At 49.8% G+C, this 19,531-nt stretch overlaps 1 protein-coding gene across 6 annotated transcripts in view; it reads right to left on the bottom strand.

Annotated features, from left to right (window-relative positions):
- Nucleotides 1–2,379: 2,379 nt before the first annotated feature.
- The window catches only part of MXRA7 (matrix remodeling associated 7), a 29,125-nt gene continuing 11,973 nt past the window's right edge, over nucleotides 2,380–19,531 (bottom strand). The window contains exons 4-7 of one of the 6 annotated variants that reach the window (XR_011683329.1): nucleotides 16,660–16,759; nucleotides 14,704–14,741; nucleotides 14,482–14,562; nucleotides 5,661–7,364 (exon numbers count right to left, since the gene is read on the bottom strand). Coding sequence is in view for 5 of the 6 variants with exons in the window: in XM_071452539.1 (XP_071308640.1) it covers nucleotides 2,580–2,694; nucleotides 16,660–16,759 (215 nt within the window). In the remaining variant the exon portion in view is untranslated. Of the gene's footprint in view, nucleotides 2,695–5,660; nucleotides 7,365–14,481; nucleotides 14,563–14,703; nucleotides 14,758–16,659; nucleotides 16,760–19,531 lie in introns of those variants that run through there. The other 5 variants (XM_071452540.1, XM_071452541.1, XM_071452544.1 and 2 more) reach the window with 5 other exon arrangements.

Here is a 19,531-nt window from a genome sequence, read left to right as displayed (position 1 = left end):
GACCCCCAGTGCTGCCATCGTGTCGTGGGGACTCCCAGTGCCTTTGCCCCTGACAAGGAATCCCCCAGTGCCACCATCCCCTTTTGGGGTGGAATTAGGTGACCTCTAAGGTCACTTCAAAACAAATGAGTCCGCAATGGGTTCTGTGATTCTGCAGTTATTTAGAGGATGATCCCAGAAGGGGAGATGCTGCAGCAGCAGCTGGTGGCATTTCCTCTATGAAGGGAAACCCCACCACAGCCACTGGTGACATTTCCTGCACGAAGGGAAACCCCACCACAGCCACTGGTGGCATTTCCTGTATGAAGGGAAACCTCACCACAGCCACTGGTGACATTTCCTGCACGAAGGGAAACCCCACCACAGCCACTGGTGGCATTTCCTGTATGAAGGGAAACCTCACCACAGCCACTGGTGACATTTCCTCTATGAAGGGAAACCTCACCACAGCCACTGGTGACATTTCCTCTATGAAGGGAAAGCCCACCACAGCCACTGGTGACATTTCCTGTATAAATATTGATGAGTCCAGGAGGAGAAGCACCTCAGAAGCTGCCCAGCCAAATCAGGACATACCCCATGGCTGCAGGTCACCTCCACAAGGATGTGTCCAGCAGGATGCTCTTCATTACAGCCTTGCCAATGCACATGGAGGAATGCCCTGCTCAAAACCTATGGGTTTTACATCTTGACACCCCTTCCTTTCATGTCTTGGGCAAAGATAGGCTTTTTATTTCTCTTTTTCTATTTATCTTCATTTCTTTCTTAAATCTTAAATAGCAGGTTTTTCACCACTGTCCTGTTATCAGCAGCATCTGAACATTTTGGTGATGATGCTGGGAGCTGGTGTGGACAGGACAGGGTTAATCCCAGCTGCTGTCCCTTGCACAGTGTTATCATTGCTGCCATTCTCTGAAGCTGAAGGGTTTGAGGATATTTTTTTTGTGCCCCAGAAGTGTTTCTATTCAGAGAAGAAGCAAGCATAACATAAGAAATATAAAAATATTTTGGAAATAAACTGTGAAGTATGCAAGACAAAGACTAAAAATCAACTATACTTTATCTCTGCTTGCTTTCATGAAGAGTTTTGGAAGATCCTGATTTTTTTTTAAATTAGGGACAAGCCCCATATAGGTTTTCTACATTTCTCCCTGCTTGACAAAGGAAACTGTGTCATAGGGACACAGCAAGCTAGAGTGATATTTCACATCATGGAACTACTTTTCCCACTTAATTCGTTCATGTTGAATAAGAAGAGGTAATTTTCAGACATTACATTTAAATTAAGTCATGATTGGTAGTAAAACCACCTTGATCTCATTATAAATATGCCTTAGCATAAGTGAAAACAATTAGAAGATAAAATGATTCTTAAAAGTCTAACTGTTTGATGTTCTAGAACACACTGTATTGGGAGACAGCGACCAGATAATGAGATATTAGGTTTCTTGGACTGAAGAGGATTACACAAAATAAAGCAAAACTAATTTTTTAAGTGATCATTCCCTAAAACTGGGGCAGAAAATGTTGCCTCCCTTAGTGAGCAGTTACTAAAACCAGGAAAATCCTTCCTGATAAGAAAGTATTTAACAGGATTTCATAGGAGAGATAAGCACACCAGAAGACATTTAGCTATAATTAGGAATGCTCATTGATTTACTCTATTCAAACCACCAAGGGCTGCTCAAGGCTGTTCAAAATACTTGACAAAATCACAGAGATTTCCTAAGTATGTAGTTTCCCACATAATTTTGCATGAGAAGAGCAGGATCTGAGGTGGACACAACCATCCTTGTGATAAACCCAGCCGCCTTTCTCTGCTCCTTGCACCAGTGTCAGGAGATGTTTGTGTTTCCAGTTTGGAGCTTGCTGCTGCTTCCTCAGGCGTGAGGATGATCTCAGTGAGGTCAGCCAGAACCAGCTTGGGCTGGTTTCAAAGCCAGCCTGAAGGAGGAGGATGAAGTGTTCCTTCCAGGGGGATGAGGGGCAGCATGCCCTGATCAGAGCACTGATGCCTTGCTCTTGGTGTTTGTTTTCTAACTGTAGGGCTGGAGGCCTCCCTGCCAAGAGAGGGAGGCAGTCTCCATCTTTGGAGCTTTTCAAGACCCAACAGGAAAAAGCCCTGAGTAACCCACCTTGGTCTCACAGCTTTTAGCAGGAGGTTGGACTACAGGACCCTTCAACCTGAGTTATTCTATTATTTTCATCCATTTTATACCTATCATCTTTGGTTTTCTTCAGATGTCAAACTGAGAAAGACTAGGCTTGAAAGTTCATTTGCATAAAGCGTGGCCAGAAAAAAAGTGAATTTAACTGCTTTGCAGGACTGAGACATTTGACCCAGCCAGAAAGAGGTAAAAAAATCTCTGTACGAGATGATAGCTCTACAAAGAAAAATTATTAAAAGGCTGAGGAATTACAAGTCTTTTGAAATACATATCACAGGCCTATATGTGTTTGCAAAACAATCTGGAACTGCAAAATAACTACTGAGACATTTTTAAAGCACTACAGCCTCCAGTGTCCTGCAGAACAAGGGCCAAGATGGCTTTTGGGCACAACCTCCCCTGGCTGCAGGGTTAGATATCGTACAGCCTGAGCTGCTCCTTCATGTCCCCTTCTGACATCTCTCCAAAGGTGTCACTTTTTTCCTTCATCAGTCTGAAGATGGCAGCCAGCTGCTCTCTCTGAACCCTGTTGAGAAGAAAGGAGAGGTAGGAATAGCCAGGCCAGGAGCAAGGACATCACTGTGAAATGAAACATGGAGCCAAAGGCAGGTCACTGTGCAAACCTTACTGGCTGCAGGTAATCTGTCTGTGTGAGATAAGGCAGAGATAGCCCCTGGTTCTCCTTCCTCCCCCTTCCCATCTATCCCATCACCCTGCATGTTCCTCTGCAGCTCCCTAAACGTGGAGATAAACCAGCCTGCTTTAACACTGGCTTTGGAGCTCCTAAGGGCTTATCTATGCTCAGACTTTCAGGATAACTTGACATATGGAATTTTATAAGACCAACAGGTCCCAATTTAGCAGACTCCATAACAAACCTGGATTAAGATTCAACAGCCCAGTGTGCTTTCCTTCTGTAATGAGAGGATGTAGATACAGAATAATTCAGCAATAGCTATTAAATTTTAGATGCATAACCTAACTTAAAACTAGACAGCAGACTACCTCCCAGTGTGGACATGATTTTAATCAGCCACTGGAAGATAAGATCAGGGATAGGAATTTGCTTTGATTCGAGTTTGTCTGCCAATGTCCAATGGTGAGATGGACCCAGGTAGCCAGTCCAACAGTGAGGTGGTCCCTGTGTAGGCAGAGGCTGACCAGTGGAACACCTAGCTCAGATTTTTAATCCCCAGGCAGTCCCATAGTAGATGATTAACATCCTTCTCCCCTGACAGAAGATCTCTTGATTTTCCCCCACCCTGAACCAGTTAACCATTGTGCATCCCATGAAGATTGGTATCAGTGACAGGGCTTTATTTATAAGAGGATTTATACTGCTCATCTCTGGGGGGTACAGGGGGTGGGCAGCACAGGAGTGCCATTTGTTGGCAGGTAGCTCATGAACTGAGGTAACTGCACAAAATTCTGTTTTGGGGAAGATGAATGTGCACATGGCCCCAGGCAGGGCTGGCTGAGGGATGGAATGTTCCCACTGCCAGACTCCAACCTGCTGGGGATCAGGCTGCTCTCTTGCCCAGCACATCTCATTCCTGACTCTCCTGTGGCAGATGGAAAGAACTAATGGAGGTGTGGTGCTTTATGGCTGTGACAAGGCAGATGAAGTTCTGTTATTTCAAGGCTCATTTTGTCCCTGCATGAGCGTGAGGCCAGAACTCAGTGACAGCTCAGAGCACAGACCTGCCACAATCCCAGCTCTTCCTGCTTGCTCAGCACCTCCCATGGGCTAAAACCACAGAATCTGTCTTTTACTCCCACGTGGTCACCCTGTCAAGAGTCCTCTTTCCTGCCACAACCAGCTTCCCACACAGGACTGTAAACCATTTAATTAATCCATTTAAATGCACGCCACTGGATAACCTGGGGTAGTCTTCCTGCAAGGCCAGTGTGGACAAGCTATCATCTGTTCCAGTAACAGGAGGGGCAGTAATAACTATTGACAGGCAAAACCAGGGCACAATCTTTGCTTGAAAGGACAGCATAACACACCAGCAGCCACCACACCAGGAACAAGATCAGAGGAAGATGGTCAGGAATGAGCAGAGGAACCTTCCTCCCATGCTCCTGAGCTCCTTCTCTGCATTTTCCCCTCTCCTGGGCTAAGCCCCAGCAGCAGCAGGAGCAGCAGCCTGTTCTCTCAGCACTGCTGAAGCAAACAGAGCAGGAAAAAAGCAGATCCTGGCTAAAGCAAGCTCATTTGCCAGTTCTTTTCCATTGCCATTAAAATGCAACAGTCCTACAGCCAAACAAATCCCGATAATGATGTGGGATCTTTTGTTTATGGAAGCCTGGATTTGTTTGCCTCTTCTGTAATGTTTTGTGCTCACAGGAAGAGCATCCAGCTGCCCTTTCCAGATGAGAAGAAGGGAAGCAGGGTCATGAGTGATCAATATTTTATTTTAGATCACCACTGGGCACCACAGGGCACGTTGCCAGTCTGGTGTGGAGAAATTCAATACACAGCTTGGCCTCCTGTGTCTTCAGTGCATCCCAGCTGGGAGTGCTCACACAGGTCTGCATCCCTCACTCCTTATTTCACAGACATCAGTGCTGCTGAAACCTCTCCAAAGCCCCATTTCCTTGTCTCCAAAATCAGGATCACAGACAATATTCACTCTCTTTTTTTGAAGCGCAACATCAATGCATTTTGGCTCTCCCCTCAACTTTAAATATCATGACTGTGCATTTGGAAAATAGAAAAAAGAGCTGTTACTGCTGTTACTTCTCTGCACAACACAATCTACTACAAAGGGACAGCAAAACAAAGATAAAGAGAGAAAAGAGCCTGGGAAGGAAGAGTAAGGCACCACAAACATGAATCTGTCTTTGAAGAGGAGCTTCTCCTATCAGAGGCGACCTTGCAAAACAACCTTGTAGTGATCCAGCTTGGTTTGCTTTTGAGTATTTTTTTGGATGAGTTCAGATCAAACATACCCCATTCACAAATAAAATCATTCTCTCTTCTCATAAATGCTGTCCTCAAAACCACTTGGATTCAGGAGGTCAAACAGGATTTTACTTATTGCTAACAAAATAGATTAATGAAGGATTTTTGAAGCAGCCTAATTCTTCTTCATAGGCAATTACATTTGAATACTTAGCTCTCTTAGGCTCTTTTCAGACATTTCAGTCCAAGACTTTTAGTTAGCTGGAGGTTTGGGGCAGTGAGCCATAGGTATGTCAGAGATCTGGGGTTTAGTGTCCACAGCAGCTGAAATCCTGGGCAGAGCTCTGCATTGGGAATGTTGTTGATTGCTCAGCAGCCAAACAAGAGCAGGAATGCAACACTGCATTGCTTCAGCAGAAAAAGGGGACTATCCCTGATTTTCCCTCTGATCATTTATGGGAATGTAATCATTTATGGGATAAAAGTCATAGTAGGGCAGAATGTACTTCTAAGATTTTCAACACAAATCTCTTGAGGAAGAAGTTACAAGCTGCTGGAGGTAGGGAGAACAAGCACAAACCAAATAAACTATTCAAAGGTTTATTGGACCAAACAAAGGCAATTTTTACAGATTCAAGCCACTAGAATTACAGTCCTTTGTATAAGAGCCACCATCAGATACAAAACAAACAAAACCAAACAAAAGTAAAAAATACCCAGACAGCCATTTGAGTTGAAGAAAGAGTTTGACTTGCTGCCACTAGCAAAAATCTGGACTTAACTACCGACTTTGCTGGATGTACATATTGCCATGTAACTTAAACACAACGGATATAAGGCATTCTTTGCATAGTTGGGTGCTTGGGACACAGTCAGCCAGCCAGTACCGAGGAGAGACAGCGGCTGCACCAGCGGGATGTGGAAGCAGAGGGTCCAGATGTGCCTTAATTCATATGCAAACCACTGAACACGCTTGCAGTTGTCGGCTGGGAGGGGGCAGCCCAGCCTCTTCTAAAGCTGAAGCCTCCTGCTGTTCTTTAAACGAGCCCATTTAGGAAGAGTTTGCCAACCCCAGGCGCTGGAAAGGACAACTGTGTACAAGGTTTCAAGTATTGTCTGCATAGGAATTAAAAAGGAAAAAAAAAAAAAAAAAAAAAAAAGCAGCCTGTTGGGTTCCTGATATGTTTGCAGTGTTAGCCAAGAGGCAGTGACAGAGAAGCTTTGGAGGACACATCCCCACCAGCCTGGTGTTTCTACAACATCACTAAAGGACTTGGACCCTCTTCTCTCTCTCAAAAACCAGCTGGGTTTGATTTAAAACCGAGTATGTGCCCAGCCAAATTCATCTGCTCTGTGTGACAGATCTGAGGGGCAACGCTGAGCTCTGGCTCCCATGGACCAGCAAAAGAAGAGGGCACTGGAACAGCCAGCAGGCAGAGGAAGGGGAGTGGGCCTCTCCCAGGATCTCCACTATCTCATCCTGAGCCAGAGGGAACCCCTGCTGCCATAGCTGCCTCCTTGGGTCTCTCCTCTTGGGAGCTGGAGTAGGGAAAGTGAGGATGCAGATAATAACAGCAGCCAAAGTGTGGCCTCTCCACCGCAAGCAGAACAGCTAAACAATCAAACTTCATCACTTCTTGAGTATCCTGTGTACCTACAGAATCAGCTCTCTGCTAAAGTAACTACAGAAGCAAGATTTGAGTCAGTCCAGCCATCGTCTGCCATCCCTCACATAGACCCCACTTTGTCCCTCCAGCCCTTGGAGTAAAGCAGCTTTGTACAACACTGGAAATCACAGGCAGTTACCACCCCCCAGCAACAAAGAGGAGTTTGACCCCAGGACAAAACAACTTGAGATTCTGGTACAGGGTCCCAGCTGGTCTGAGAGCAGAGCTATGGTTTGCCCACCCCAGGAAAGGAACAACATGGATTTCATGGCCTAATATATGAAGCCAACACAACTAATAGACTTGTTGCATATTTAGTGTTCACTTTGGGTTTTGTTTGGAGGATAGGGAGGAAGGTTCTTCCCAGTCCCCCAAACATAACTCAAGTCACTGCTTGGGCCCAGCCCCAGCCCGTGGAGCCACACAATAGGATATCCTCAAACTTGACAGGAGTTTTTGAAGAACTCAACTTCAGACCAAGAGGGAATCCCAAGTTTTGAGGGCTTATGGGTTTCTCTTATGGGTGTGTTTGGTTGGTTTTGGTATTTCTCTCAAGCCTTTAATGATGCCAAGGGATGCCTTTAGGAGGAGGCTAGGGACAACTTCATATAGTCTTCAGGTCTGCAAAGAGAAACAGGGAGAGAAATCATTTCAGTCATTTCACTCCTCAGGTTGGTTCATTATTATTCACACAAACGAGCAGGGAGAGCCCTCGATGTGTGTTTTGGGGGAAGGCAAAGGCAGCTTCCCCCTCAGGGCAGGACAAGCTCCTGTTTGCAAACCTCATGCTTCTAAGAAGGATTTTGCTTCATCAACTGCAGCAGGATAGTCGAAACCCAATCGGAAGTGCAAATCCTCTTGTCTGGCACCAAGCTAAGTTACAACCCTTCTGAGCTACTAATAAGAACTGGAGAAGCCAAACTAATTAACTCCAGGGGTTACTGCCTCACTGTCCTGTGCAGAGCCTTCTGGGGCTGCTGGCACCCTTGACCAGCCCAGATTTCTCTTCCCACCTGTAGCCAGATGAGGCAGGAACAAGTGCTGATTTCACAGGGTGGTGTGCTTGAACTGCTCGACCTTTCTCAATCTTTCTACAGATGGGTCTGTTCAAGGGAAGGAGGTAAAATCCCCAGACTCCCTGCAGGTCACTTCCTTGTGATGGGAAGCTCTCCCAGTGTCCCAGGAAAGGAGGGTGAGATGTGTTTAATGTGTGGGGACATCCAGGCACTCCATCCACGTAGCAGAGCAAGGGTCTAAAAAATGTGATCCCTTGTTCTCAGCTGGAATCTTCCAAACACTCTGGCCTTAATCTCATGGGTGAACCACCCACATCAGGAAAAAGCTGGCCCAAGGCTGGATAGCTGCCCAGAGACTTGCACTGGGGTAGAGGGAAGCTACAACACACATCACCTACCCTACAAACACATTCAGACACACCCCAGCCTCATTCCTCCTGGATTCAATCGGATTCATGGTCCATAACACCTGAGCCATGTTTGGAAGTCCCCTACTCCTGCCAGCCACAGCGTGAGGGTGAGGAAAAGCCTCAATTCTTCCTTGCTCTTCTGCAAAATCTTGCCTTGTCCAGCAGCCTTGTGACGTGGCTGGTGACCCGGATCCGGGATGGGAGATCATCCCCTGGCACTGGGGGTACTGGATCCCAGATGGGAGACCATCCCCTGGCACTGGGGTTACTGGAGCCTGGATGGGAGACCATCCCATGGCATGGGGCTTACTGGATCCCAGATGGGAGACCATCCCATGGCATGGGGCTTACTGGATCCCAGATGGGAGACCATCCCATGGCATGGGGGTTACTGGATCCCAGATGGGAGACTATCCCATGGCACTGCGGGTACTGGAGCTGGATGGGAGATCATCCCATGGCACTGGGGGTACTGGATCCCAGATGGGAGACCATCCTATGGCACTGGGATTACTGGAGCTGGATGGGAGACCATCCCCTGGCACTGGGGTTACTGGAGCTGGATGGGAGATCATCCCATGGCACTGGGGTTACTGGAGCCTGGGTGGGAGATCATCCCCTGGCACTGCGGGTACTGGATCCGGGATGGGAGACCATCCCCTGGCACTGGGGTTACTGGAGCACCATTGCCAAGGCTCGGTGGCCATCCCATCAGGACAAAGAAAGGAAATTTCCCGGGGTGGATAATCGCTCTGCGGGATCCGCGGCGCTGAGGACGGATCATCCCTCTCAAGTCACGCAAGCATAATCAGATTTCACGTGGCAGGACATAAGCTCGTTGCCATAGGGGCCCAGGAGGGGAGGTCCCCTCCAGAGTGCCACAGGTGGAGCAGGGAGGGATGGGGGACATCAGAGAGGGTGGATGAGTCCCTCACAGGGATACTCATCTCCACAAGGCCAGGCTGACAGCTGGGGTGAGAAGATCTAAAAACCAGCATGGCCCTAATGGAGGATGAGTATCAGAGACAGAAATTCCCATCTGCACCACAGGGACACCCCTTCCTGGTCCTGGAGCAAGCTGTGAGGGGAGTTGGACCAGAGAGCAGGAGGCAGTCCCTCTCTGGGACATTGGGGCCATATAACCCCCCAGGCTGAGAAGCTCTGCCATCTCAGCCATGGAAACTGGAAATGTTAATTAGCTTGGGATGGAGGCCCAAAGATTTGAGCCCCTGCCTATCCTTGGCTCTTCCCTCCTTTCCATTCTCCTTGGATCAGCATGCTTGCCCCTAGCAGCTCATCAATCAAACCAGGTTAGGGTCATCTTTTGCCAGAAGCTGTGTCCTTTCTTCAGATAAAGATTATCCAGATATCTCTGCTCTTGCCCAAGACAACAGCCAAGTCACTGAATCACATGATTTGTCAGCTGGACATGGTTCTGTGCATGGAAAAGCTGGAGAACAAGAAGCCCAGACAAAAGCAGGTCCTGGAATATGAGAGCAGCTCAGGGACTGAAGGTCTCAAAGAAGCATGGAAATTGCTGTCCTGGTGGCCTCAGGAGCATTCCCTTCACTCCAGCTCGCCCACAGCACTGACACAAGACTTCTTGCTTTTGAGAGAAGACAGCACCTCAGCTCTGAAAAACAGGGGCTACTGGAGGCATTGCCATGTGCATCTATCTCACATGTGTGCAAAAATCCACAGCAGGTCAGGAGATCTGTAGCCCATTCATAGACTTCATCTTTCCAAAGGAGTCCTGACTCACTCTAAGGAGAGGCCTCTGTAACCATGTCTGGTAATTGCTTGTGCCCTTTTAAGGAATAGTTTCACTCAAAAAGATTATTTTCAGAAGCATGGAGCATTCCCAGCTCCTTTCCCTGGCTCAGGACCTTGTCAGGACCATCAGTCCTCTGCTCTGAAATCCTGGCAAGGAAGGTGAACAGCAACCAGGCTCCAGACTCTTCTCACTCCAAACCAGGATTGACCCTTGAGGAGGAAGAGCAGGGAACAAAAGCCCTTAGTGCTGGGCAGACCTGGCAGTGGGTGGCTGAGGTCTCCCCAAGGAGATCCCTCCCATCTCACTGCTGGGGATGGTCCCAGCACCGCTGGCCCCAGTTCCTCACCATGGGGGCAGATACCATCTCTGGTGGTGACTATAACCCAGTCTTGAGGTATTGCAGGAAGAATATGAGGAATGACACACTGAATTAAGCTTTCCTGGTGGTCCCAAAAACCTGAGCCAGTTGCTTCAGCCAGTCAGCAAAACACAGAGAGGACTTAGAAGCAGAACAGGGAGACAATGCTTAGAAAAGAGAGAAGGGATTGAGTGAGAGGTACCAAAAGGAGCTTCATCAACACAGATCTGAAATTCCTCCTCTAAGATAGAGAAGTTGAAAGGTGCTCTGGGCTTTGGGAAATGCCTGCTGTGCCTCGAGGCAGCCAGGACCAGTGTGAGCAGGGAGCACCAGTCTCACTGGCTTTAGGACACGGTGAGGAACCAGTGGGATCAGGGGCTGTATCACCCCCAGCAGACCTTGCCCACAACTGTTTTGAGGCAGAAGCTTCTCACATTGCCCAGCCAGAGCAGCAACAGCTGAAAAGGCCAGAGCACAGCCAGGGAGGTGCCTTGGGCTCCTGACCAGCTCATCCATCATCACCTGTGTGCCCATTCCCTTGCCACACTCCTGACCTCCCCAGCCAACACCACAGCAGTGGGAAAAGCCACGGGCAGGCTGGGCTGTGCTTTCCTCCATCACTCAGTGTTTTTTCAGCTCACTGAACACCAGTTGGCTCCCAGCCTGGCAAGATGCCCCAGTTCCCTGCGTCCCTGGGTCTGTCCCAGCTGCAGGGGAGCCCAGGACAGGCAGAGCAGGGCTCCCAGGGAGTTAGCAGGCAGACAACAGCCAACTGCCCATGCTGCACAAGGTTAAGCAGAAGCAGATGAAGACAAGTCATGAGCACTGGGTGAGGGAGACACGGAGAAGCAGCCACAAGCCAGGACAATTCAGGACCTGAGCCAAAGAAAACCACCCCAGGAGCTCAAGCAAAGTTGCTGTCTGAACTAAAATCTCATGTCAAGGCAGGGTCAGAGACTCACACCCTGCAAAGGCTACGGGGGAGTTTGCAAAGGTTTCCTCTCTGGGATGGGAGAGGAGGAGATAGGAAGGGGCTTCCTGGCCTCCTCTTCCTTGGCTTTCTGAGGGAGGCATCCTGAGTTACTCTGTTTTTAAAGCTTTTGGGGATTCATGACTCAATCATGACTATAAATAGGGCCAGGGCTCCAGTCCACTGACATCTCATAGGTCAGAGGAGGTTTTCCCTGGGGATATGGAGGCAGGGAACAGCACCAGGCCACCAGCAAACTTCCTCCTCCTCCAAGTGGACTTGGGCACCTACAGAGTGAGCGTGAGGGGGAGCTCAGCAGGGAAACCCAAACTCTTGCCCTTTACTACAAGAGGCAGGTAGGAAGCAAACACACCTCATGCCCTGGGTGTTGGGCAGCTGAAATCAACCTTGGCCATGGCTGGTGCCATCCCCATGGCTGGTGGCTGCAGTAAAGCAGTGCCCACCCTGCCCTGCAGAATGCCATGGCCCTGGGCTCTGCCCCCCTTGCTCCTCCTCCCTCAGCCCAGGACGACTATCGTGCTGCAGAAGATGAGAAGCAAACAAATAATGACCCTCAACCCCCCAAAAAAGCCCGAACTTACCAGCTTCCCTCATCCAAAAGAAGCACCATGCTGGACAGGACAGGACAGGACAGGACAGACAGCAAAGCCACTGGGTGGGGGGAAGGTTAGCAAAAGAGAGGGAGGAGAAAAGCCCAGTCCCCATGCTGCACAGAGAGGGGAGCGAGCAGGCAGGCCAGGGTTATGTGATGGCAATGCAGGGGGTGGACAGGGACAGATGCCAATGGACAGCTCTCCCAAAATGCAACCTCCCCCAGCCCTGTCCACCCGCCTATTTTTGGAGGGCTGCTAGTGGAGATGTTTGAAATAGGTCAAGGTCTGTCAACACAGTCATTAAACCTCTGCAGCTGCTTCCTCCCCTTGTGTGCTCCAGGGCTGTCATCACCAGCATTGTCTCATTCACATTTCAAACTTCAGCACAGTTGGCCCTCAAGCCACAGCTGCATCCCACTTTCATTCAGTATACTTTGTAGAGCAGGAAAAGGTCTCTCCTCTCTGACATTCCCTAGAAGCAGGGTCTACCCTGCCTTGCTGAAATTCCAGGGTCCAAGCCCAGTTTTTTTTCAGTGCCCCATAACCAAGAGGCACTCCCAGCTGTGGAGAAGGCAGGTTTCCAGTGCTCAATCACCACTAAGAAAAGGGCTGAGCTTGATATTTGCAGCCATCCAATTCCCCTTGCATGAATTCCAATTTGCAGTTGAGCCCTAGGCTTAAGCCCAGTCTGTATTCAAACAGAGTCACCTCAACCCATCTGTGGCTGGCCAGGAGGTGAGAGGAGAGGATGGAGAGGCAGGAGGAGAGTTTGCTCCTTGGATGGGTCACCTGGCCGTGGGAACTGAGCCCATCAGCCAGGGGAACTGGGCAGCTATGCCCATCTTCCCTGCAGTGGTCTGGGGGATCTCCTGCTCCACCCAGGAGTGCCCCTGGCAGGAGGCGTTTGGAGCCATTCATCAGACCCTGTTCAATGCATCTGCCATGGGGCAGCTTCTGGCTCTTCACCCCCACCTCTTCCTCAATCCCACACAGAGGAGAGAGGAGAGACTTTTCTAGAATCTGTCAGATGGGATCTGCTCTCCTTTGTCCCACCAACACTCCTAGCCAAGAGCAACAAGGAGAGAGCACAGAGAGCTCAACTCCTTGACAGCACTGAGGCCAACCAAGGCTTGGCTGGGACCTGCTTTGCCTCATGGAAAGAGAGAACTGAAAGCAGAGACCCAAGGGGGCCATTTCTTCCATTGTTTTCTCTTTTATAAGGAGTGGAGCCTTGCTGCAGCTGTCAACACTCAGCAGAGTCCTGACCATACTCATTTCTAACAGAAAAAATCCCCACTAACCTCTTTCAGCCTTAAGGGAGGTTTGAAGAACATCTGGCAGAGACCACTCCAAGCCACCCATGACATCGAGGCCCTGCAGGCACTGGGGAGTTCTCCCTCCCTCCTGCACAGGAGCTGCCCAGCCAGGACAGCAGCAGCTCTCAGGGAGCCTGGTTGTGTTTCACACCCACACAGCTCAGCCCTGCCTGAGCAGGGGCAGCTGCACCACCAGGACTCACATTTCCTGAGCTACAGCTGGCAACAGATGGCCAAAAGCCTCAGGTGCAGAGGACAAGGATTTGGGAATAAGCTGTGCTGGCTGGACCAAGGGCTGCATCCTTCCCCTGCACTCTTCCCCTTCCTGCCCAGACTGTTTTTCTCCCCCAGGGGGGCAAAGGCTACGTGCTTCTGTTGCAGAAGGATTGGTGACCCACCAGGTGTGATCAAGCACAGCCACCACCCCAGCAGAGGTATTTGCCAAAAGGATTTACTGTCCTCCTCCCTCAGTGAGCACTCTAATTTTTAAGGCTGAAGTCACCAAAAGCAGGAAGTTGCATCACTCAGTGAAGGTCACATTCCTTCCCCTTTTAGTCCAGATTTAGCACCAGTTGGAAGCCACAACATTCAAGGGAATTGTAGGCAGGACAACCACAGCTTCTGCAGGGATGCAGGTTAGAACAGAAGTGGGTTTTTTGCTTAAATAACCAAATCTATTGCATGCCTGTACTCTCCTGTCTGAAGTCCTACAGCTCCTTCTGAACAGGCAAGGAATATTTTCAATGGCATCTCCAAAATCAAGGAGTCCCAAAATTCAAAGTTGTGAACTACACAGCAAGCAGCCTCTGAGGACCCACTTGCATTTTTGGGATGTTTCTCATATCTGCTGCTTCACATGGGAACCTGTTGATACACAGGAAAGCTGGAGGAGTGACAGGGCTAAAAGTGCACACTAAACCTGTCTGAGTTTTGGTAACACACCCTAGGGCTCTGCAGCAGCCCCAATTTCCCAAATCAGTAGAAAGAAGTGGCTGGGGGATGTCCAGCTTCAGGTATCCAAGCTGGAAGAGGTGAACATCCAAATGTGAGAGCCCCCATTCGCCCTGGAGTGCTCATGGAAAGTGAGATGGAGGCGGGGGGGGTGGACTCATTAATCTGTTATGAGGAGGGAAGGGGAGGGAGGTGGGGAAGGAGGTGGGACAGGCAACCAACTGCAGCTCCAAACAACCCCTCCCCTGGGAAATAAAAGCAAAATCACCCAAGACACGAGCAGGTGTTACCAGTGGTACCACTACCTCTAAGCAGCAGCGTGTCCTTACCAAAAAGATTTGCAAGAATGTTTGTGGCCGAGGACCTAAGGTACTTGCTACAGAGAGGTGAGATCAGAGGTCAGCTCAATCCTGCAACATAAAGGTGGCAAACCCGGGTCACAGCAGGTCAGCAGCACTGTCAGGGCTCATGGACAGGGGGAGAGGGGTGGAAGGGCGAGGAGAAGGATGCAGGACAAGGCTGAGCTGCTGTGCTCAGCTCTCCCAGCTTACCTGGCAGCAGCCCTGCCCCCTTGCACCACCTGCGAGGCCTGCAATGAAAAGCTGCTGATGCCGCAGTGAAGATTTGAGGGGGGGAAAAGTAAGCCAGCAACAAAGCAAGACAAAAAAAAAAATTCACCAAGCTGCCTTAAAGAAATGAACAACACAAATACGGAAGAGAAGAAAATAAAGGAGCAGTAGGAAAACCACGTCTGGCAGTGGCCCTCAGTGGGGAGGGCTGCTCAGAGCCTCCAGGGGACATGAAACCCATCAGTTCTAGGTGCACTGTGCTGCCCTGGGACTGCTCCACACAGACAAGAGCAGCCTGAGGTGCCTGAGCTGTGCCATGTGCCCAGGACAGGGCCATCACCCCTGGAGCCTGTTCTGAGTCCTGAGTACAAAACCCCCACTGCTGTCCTTAGGCAATGTCCCCTCAGTGGCTCCAGGTGACAAAAAGGCATTTTTTGCCACACAGGAACCAGCCCAAGGCCCTGCAGGACTCCTGGCCCTGAAAACCTGAGCAGTGATTGCTCAGCTGGTTTGGATGGAGCTGCTGGTGCAAAGGGTTGGAATTTGCCAGCTGCAGGTAGATTTTTGCATTGGTGTTTAGCAGGATCCTGAAAAGCAAATCCCATCTGTCCCCATGGGTGTCCCTGACATTCACTTGGCTCATTCCCCCACCACCCTCCCCAGGTGAAAAATACAGTGACACTCACAGCCCTGCTCAGCAGTTTACAGGGTGGGGGCTTCAGGCACAACAGACACATGCAAAAGAAGAAAGCAAACATTTTTTCCTGATGCCACCAATGCAGAATCAACCCCGTGCCAGAGGAAACCAGAGCTCATTTCTGGTTGCTGACCCCAGAGCAGGGCAGGTCTCTGGATTTATTCTGCCTACCACAGTGCCCTGCTCACCTCACACAGATAAACCTCAGCCACCACCACAGGGATGCTGCCCAAGAGCCTCAAGGCAAGGTTTGCCAGCAGGAGATGCCTGAGCTGGGGGTGAGCTGTGGTCCCCCATCCCTGCCTTCCTTGCTGTGCTCCAGTTTCTGCTTGGTTCTTTACACCAGGCCAGCTGTGGTGGTAATTAGACCATAATTTGACAAGCAAGGGGTGACAAATGCCCCTAAATCACTCTCTGCAGACCTCTGGGTGGAGAATTGGGTCCCACAGCCCTTGGGACAGCAGTGGGGAGAACACCACCTCCCAGGCTTGCTGAGCCAGCCCTGGGAAATCAGTTCCTTGGAGCTCACCCTCAGGGAAGGGAAGGGAAGGGGTGTGAGCTGCAGACACCTGTGAGGGAGCAGCCTGCCACAGAGCCCTCAGCTGTGGGGTTATTCCTTCTCCAGGCTGGGGAATCTGGAGCCAGAAAGCTTGTTTTAAGTGACAGGACAGGTTTGACCTTTCTTCATGCAGGACTCAGGGGATACTTCAGCAAAAAGTGAAAGATGGACAATTCTCCATCTACACCAGGCCCATTACTTGGTAAATCCCCACCACATCCAGCTGAGGAGACAGCCCTGGGGATGGACACTTGCAGTGTCAGCCCCATCTCAGTGAGCTCTAGAACCTCACACTCCTTCACTTTGCCCCAGTGTTTCTGAGCTGTGCCCATGCCCTTGGCTGGGATGCCATCCCAGGCCCAAGGGAGGGGAAGTAACCAAAGATCAGGTCCTCAGGAGATACCTGAGCACAGAACTAATGGGATCAGGGCAAATACACCAGGAAAATTTGGTCTAAACATCCAGAGGAGCTCCAAAGGTATTTAGGGTAACAGTGCCTCCATCTCCTAAATCAGTGGGGCTTTATTTGTTCTCATATCTTCCTATGTGGGCGAGGTCAGGAGCTCCAGAGCAGTGAGACACTGAGGGAGTGTGGGGGAGAGAGTCTGAGCACACCCAGCTTGCTCCAAGGGCACATCAGCCAGGTGGGCTTGGGCAAGAAGAAAAAGGGACCTCAACTTACCTTTGTTCTTCCTCTAGTTCTTCTTTGGACATCATTGACTTGTACTGGTTTCCCCTTAGCTTCCCAGGACTGTATTTAAATGAAAATGTCTCCTCTGCAGCTGGAGAGGGGAGACAAAAAAGAGCAAGAAATCTGTGAACCAGAGACCTCCTGAGAGCCACAACCCCCAGCAGTGGGGTTCTTCCTTTGGGTGCTCTCTGCTCTGCTCCTGCACCCCAAATGCTTTGGACACTCCAGCACCTTCCCTGAGTCAGCTCCAATCTGCAGGAAGGCTGGGCACTGCCAGGGAGGATCCCAGAGCAGAGCAGAGGATGGCAGGAGCCTGGGCACTGCCAGGGGGGCAGTGTGCATCCCAGAGCAGAGCAGAGCAGAGGATGGCAGGAGCCTGGGCACTGCCAGGGAGGATCCCAGAGCAGAGCAGAGGATGGCAGGAGCCTGCAAACAGCCAGCACTGCAAACAGTGAGGATTGCTGTGAGTGAGCAGCCTGCTGGCAGCAGATCCAAGGAAATCCCACAGCCCAGGAACCATATGCCATTGTTCTCCCTGGACTCAAAGCCTTGCAGGCCCATCTTGGCTTATCAAGACATGCTAATCCTGCCCTGATTAACTCGCAGCATTTTCCTCTTCTCTCCAGACTTGCATTCCTCCTCCTCCCTCCCTCTCCTCATCCAGGGGCCCTTTCCCCAGCTTGGGGCTCATGGATGGTGCTGTCCCAGCTCTCCTGCAGCCCTTGCCAAAGCTTGTGGAAAGAAGATGCCACATGGCAAATGCCAGGGCTGCAAACAGCGCCGAGCCCAGGCAGCCCCAGGAGCACCAACACAGCCCCTCTGTCACCAGCCCTGAGGAGGAAGCCAAGGCTTTTTCTCCTGGATGCTCTCCCACCCAGCTCTCCAGCCTCAGCCTGTGCTAATTAGAGCACCAAAGCTCAGACTCTGAGCCAAAGCCGATCCTTTTCCAATCGGATTTTGTTCGAGCACTATTTGCTCTTAAAAACCTCTCCCGTGCTTTATCTCCCTACAGATAGGGGAAAACAACAGGAGGGGAGCTCAGCCCAAGAGGGGCCCAGGAGGAGCTGCTGTGTTATCTGTGGGCTGCTTATCTGAGAGCCTTTATCTCCCAAGGACTGCAGGACTGGGCTGCTTCAGTCCAACCATTCCCAGAAATATTTGCTGCTTCCCCAGACCCTCAGAGCCCTGGGGATGCTTCCAAGGCGTGCACAAAAGGAAGATTTTCCTTCATTATCTGCATGGCCCTGAAAAAATTGCCCATTATCCACAAATCAGTATCCAGGATGACACCAACAGGACCCCTAAAGGGCTCCTGCATCCTGAAGGGGTGAAACTCCCCTGGCAGGAGAGAAACCCCAACTTGTACACAGCTCATGGATGCAGCATCTGCTCACAGGGAGCCCCAGCTCTCCACTGCAGTTGTGGCCATATCCATGATTGCCTCCTCCTCCACCTGCCCAAATGAAAAACCCCTCACAGCCCCTCCCCTCCTTCCTCATATGCAGGATTCAGCAGCAGCTTCCCTCTATTTTCTGATCAATACTGCCCTTAAGGATTTTTCTCCTTGTGTCCAATACCTTGATTTTGGGATTTCTCCAACCCCAAGCTCATGCCCACATTCAACTGCTGCCAAACCTTGGGGACCACCATGTAAAAAGTCAGAGCCTGATTTTGTAGGTGTGGAAACCAGAGATCTCAGAAACAAGCAGTGCAAGGCTTGTTTCAATAATAATAAATACAATAACTGTATATACAATATAATAAAATAACTATAAATACAATATAATAAAATACAACACAATATAATAAAATAACTATAAATGCAATAATAATAAAAACAATAACTTTTACCAATTTCCATGCCAAAAGTGTAATTTACTAATAAAATTTGATGAGTCATTGTAAAAAAAAAAAACCCAAACCAAGAAAAACCCACTTAAATCTATTTTCTAGAAGAACCCCTTCTGATATTCTCTCCCAAATTTGCCCTAAACCAGGACACAGTGCCTGGAGCACCAGGAGTGGGATGGGAATTTCCCAGAGACCTCCCCCCTGCTAATGCCCACATTTCCTCACTTCTTTACATCTCCTGATCTTGGGGAGCTTCCCTGGGGAGTCCTGGTGGATTAGTACTCAATTACTGATCTGGGGTGTTTCTCTAATCCCTAAATGCCATTGGGGCTCCCAGGGGATGCAAACCCTTTTTCCAGCTTGGTCACAAATGGCTGAACACAAGCAGCCCCGAGCTCTGGTGTGCAGCCCCAAACATTCAGCTGGGCCATGTTCCCCTTCCTGGGTGGGAAACCCTCCCCATGGGCAAACAAACAAACAAAACCTGGCTAGCTGGAAACAAGCAGTAATGCTGCAGCTTATCAGCACCTTGGGTGACCATAAAAGTGCATGGAAAGAAAATTCAGCTGGCTGCTGCTTTGGGAGATATTAGGAGAAAGGAAAAAAAAAAAAAAAAGAGGGTGTAACATCCTGTTCCTTATGCTGGTGCAGAGCAGGAGCTGCTCATTACCTTTGTAAAGCTCCAATGATTTCAAGGACAATCAAGATTGTTTCCCTCACATGGTTTTCTGCCAAATCAAGTGAGATTTGGGATTTAGACTGGCTCCCAAAAGGAGCAGTTTAGTTGCCACCTCCCCAGAAAATAATAAGGGAGGAGGGAGGCAAGGAAGGTCCCCATCTCCCTGCCCACAGGGTGAGATTAAAAAAAGGAGACAGTGTGTGGGTTTGGAAACCACTGGCTGGTTTTTGAGCTCAGGAACTTTCTCTGCAGATGGAAAACAAACTTCAGGAAACACCCAGAAAAGGGGAGGCTGGGTTTTCATGTACACAGGGAAAACACTACAGGAATAGG

The sequence above is a fragment of the Agelaius tricolor genome, unplaced genomic scaffold (genome assembly GCF_023055355.1).
Source record: "Agelaius tricolor isolate 1412-34295 unplaced genomic scaffold, bAgeTri1.0.p SCAF_35, whole genome shotgun sequence".
In the NCBI taxonomy this organism is placed as follows: Eukaryota; Metazoa; Chordata; class Aves; order Passeriformes; family Icteridae; genus Agelaius; species Agelaius tricolor.
The sequence above is the reverse complement of the archived record's forward strand: the minus strand, read 5'-3'. Positions and strand labels throughout refer to the sequence as shown.